The 3,230-nt window shown below is 40.2% G+C and overlaps 1 protein-coding gene across 1 annotated transcript; it reads right to left on the bottom strand.

The window, feature by feature from the left end:
• Positions 1-2,014: 2,014 nt before the first annotated feature.
• LOC131163058 (large ribosomal subunit protein bL31c) lies at positions 2,015-2,990 on the bottom strand. Its single transcript, XM_058119760.1, has 2 exons — positions 2,694-2,990; positions 2,015-2,630 (listed from the first exon to the last, which is right to left on the bottom strand). The coding sequence occupies exons 1-2, from the start codon at positions 2,760-2,762 to the stop codon at positions 2,301-2,303; spliced, it is 399 nt and encodes a 132-aa protein (XP_057975743.1). The 5' UTR covers positions 2,763-2,990; the 3' UTR covers positions 2,015-2,300.
• Positions 2,991-3,230: the final 240 nt, after the last annotated feature.

Below are 3,230 nucleotides of genomic sequence, written 5' to 3'. Positions count from 1 at the left end.
CCTATTGATTGCCCTAATTCTCATCATCATTGCCCTATGAAGATGTTATTAAAGATCCAAACACAGGCCTGCCCCTGGCGAGAATCCATTAGTGATAAGATTGTGAATGCCCATGAGAATTCTGGGATGAAGGTGAACAAGGTAATGATAGCTAGAGCACATATCACCCTGACTTGAGGTGAAGTTCTTTTGCAATTGGGGAAGGAGGGGAATTGATGCATCTAGCATGGAGGATTTATTTCTATTTGTATTTTATACATTGAATTTTATTAGGATTATATCTTCAAGATTCTAGATTATTATCATTACGGAAACAAAGCACCCACATGCATGCATGGCCTTTTGTAATCCAATAAGGCAGCTTAAGCTAAATGTTTTTTTTTTTTTTTATGACCCGGAAACTTCAGACCACCACCAAGCCACATTGAACCTCATGGTGCGGCACCAAACCTAGCAGACCCCACCACCGCCATTCCCAATAAATTCTTAGGCTAAATATTCTTGTTGGAAATCAGAATTGCTCTTTTTATTACACTAACAAGAATACAATATCAAAATCTCCCATCACCATCACCATCACACCCCTCCCCAAAAAAATAAATGAAAAATCCCCAATCTGTCAGCTCAAAATGAACACAAGCATTAGGGAAGGCCAGAAGCATATGCCCCTTATAAAGGGGTGTGTATGAGTCAATTGCAAGGCACTCAAACTCAACTTGATCCAGAGCCCAATTCACCTTAAACATATTCAAGTTAGAGTAGAAATCAAGCTACTAAAGTAACTTGAGCTGGGTTTGAACTTCATAATACTACTCACAACCATTATTGAGGGCCGGGATTTTTTTAATTTTTTACTTTTTATATTTTACAAGTGATAGATTATATATTCTATATATATATAGTTAATATTATGTTTTTATATATATTATAACAATATTTAATATTATTATATAACAAAATTGAGCTTGATTAAGTTGAGCTTAGATAAGCCAATATAAGAGTAATCTAATTTGAATCAAGCTTCGAGCTTGAAAATGTTGGGAAGCTTTTAGCACACCTAATTAAGCTGAATGGCAGTATGAAAGAAATTACAACCTTTAGGTAATGAGAAGTTTTTGTTGATGCCTAAGAAAAATATTTGCATAAGCAATCACTTTATCTCCTCATATGATGGTAGCTACATACACCTATTTCACAAAAGAGTAGCACAAATCAAGGAAAACCTTACTTGTCTCTTCAGTGTACCAGGTTGGCTGCAAAAAATCAATAACCAAGAGCATCGATGGAGGTCTTCCTTTCAACAAACTGCAACAAATTCATATTTAGCAGCCAAAATGGCCAAAGCAACAATAGAATACATTACCTCCATATTGCAGCATTTGCTGCTATGATTGCTGGTGTAGGTTTTGCTAGGGATTCTGGGGTAGTAAACTTGATATTAACCTTTTTTTAGATAAAAATAATAATTTATTTAGAATGGAGAAAAAAATTACAAAGAGTACAATTAGCCTTCCAAAAACAAGAAAAAAATACAATGAAAAACAGAACATATCAGTGAAGCAAAGCCCCTCCAATCTATCTGCATATCTACCAAAGACAATTCTTGAAACCTTCCGAGTTCCGAAAGACAAGCCCCAAGGCAAACAAAGGAAAAGAATTCTACACCACAGGGAATTCTCTGTGCACTCAATAAAAATATACAACTCGTCGCACAGAATAATCACAAACAAGGCAGACTACAAAAGAAGCTTTATATCCTTAAGCCTACCAAAAGCCAAAAACTTCTTGGGAAAATTGTAACCAACCAAAAAAGGAGCACACACTCAATTCTCAGAGAATGCAATATAATGAGTTCTACATATACCAAGAGAAAGAACAGTGAATCATCGCTGAATCGGTTTCGCAATTATGGAAACAGAGGACACAGAAATTGATTTAAGTAACAAAGTTACGCAACGAACGACAACAGAACCCAACATACTAACTGAAACTAACTCAGGATCGCTACCTTAAATTTTCATAACACAATCCCAAATGAGGGCAGCATCTTTCAATTTCACCAACTGACCGCCATACAATGAAGAAATATTTACTCGTTCACGTTCACACAGAAAAAGAACAGATTTCCACATACAAAACATGCGCTGGTTTCCATAAAAAAATAATAATAATAATAATTGAAGAAAGACGCCATCAAGATACACTTACCGGGAATACAACAGCAAACCCCTAATTCAATTTTCTCTGAAAATTCTTTTACAGCGAACGCAAATAGCAGCAATACGAGTGAGTGCGTACAGCTACTTCTTCCTGCCTGCTTTAGACGATTTGAGCTTTGGGGGCAGCACAATCTCGCCGTGAAGGACGGGGATCTGCATTATCTGGGAGTTCTCGCCGTACTTCTTACGAAACTTCTCGACCTGGTCGTCGACGACGAAGATGGCGGAGCGATCGCCGAGGTAGAAGGGGTGGTTGCCGGACCATACGTCCACCGAGTACTCCTTCTGCGTGCCACCGGTGGTCATCACTAGCTCGCCGTTGCAGTAAACTTTAGAGTCCTCGTGGAACTCCGGGTGTATATCCTTCTTCCTGCACGACAACTGCAGCCGATTTGCCACCCTTGTCTTCGCCTGCAAAGAGGAGCAAATTCAGCCGAGAAGGAGGAAGAAGAAGAGAGGTAGGGTTAGGGTTACCTTCTGGAGAGGTAGAACTGGGGGAGAGGGCTTCCGTTGGAGGAATGTGTTGCTCAGAGTGAGCGCCATTCGTGCTTCCAATTCGTCTGGGGGAAAATGACGAAGGAAAATGAAGAGCTTCTAGTTTCTTATCCGCTCTGCATCTACTCTAAGCTGGGTCTGAAGAGGGAAATGTGGGCCGGGCTATGGGATAGGTTCGAGCTTTGGGACTGAACATCAAAGTTGGCCCATGGAAGATTGAAAAGTGGGCGAAGCATTCTCTTTCTTAAGAGCTTCAAAAATGGTTACCAGAATTCCAAGGATGAGTTTGGCTCACCTCCACGTTTTAAGAGTAAAATATGGACCTAGCAACCCCCAGGTGTGGTTCAGGTGGTAGTGCGGACTGCGGGAGTGCCTCTCACGATGTCAAGTAGTCAAACCCTCCCAAGTTCGTTTCTGTCCCTGAATTCCTAAAATTTATTTCCCTTTGGAGTTGTGGGGTCGGCTTCAAGGGGCGCGGAATTAGTCACGTGAATCGTAAAACGGACACGTGGAAAC

This window comes from Malania oleifera, chromosome 8, assembly GCF_029873635.1.
Source record: "Malania oleifera isolate guangnan ecotype guangnan chromosome 8, ASM2987363v1, whole genome shotgun sequence".
Lineage (NCBI taxonomy): Eukaryota > Viridiplantae > Streptophyta > Magnoliopsida > Santalales > Ximeniaceae > Malania > Malania oleifera.
Note: the sequence above shows the minus strand (reverse complement) of the source record. Positions and strands in the feature narration are given on the sequence as shown.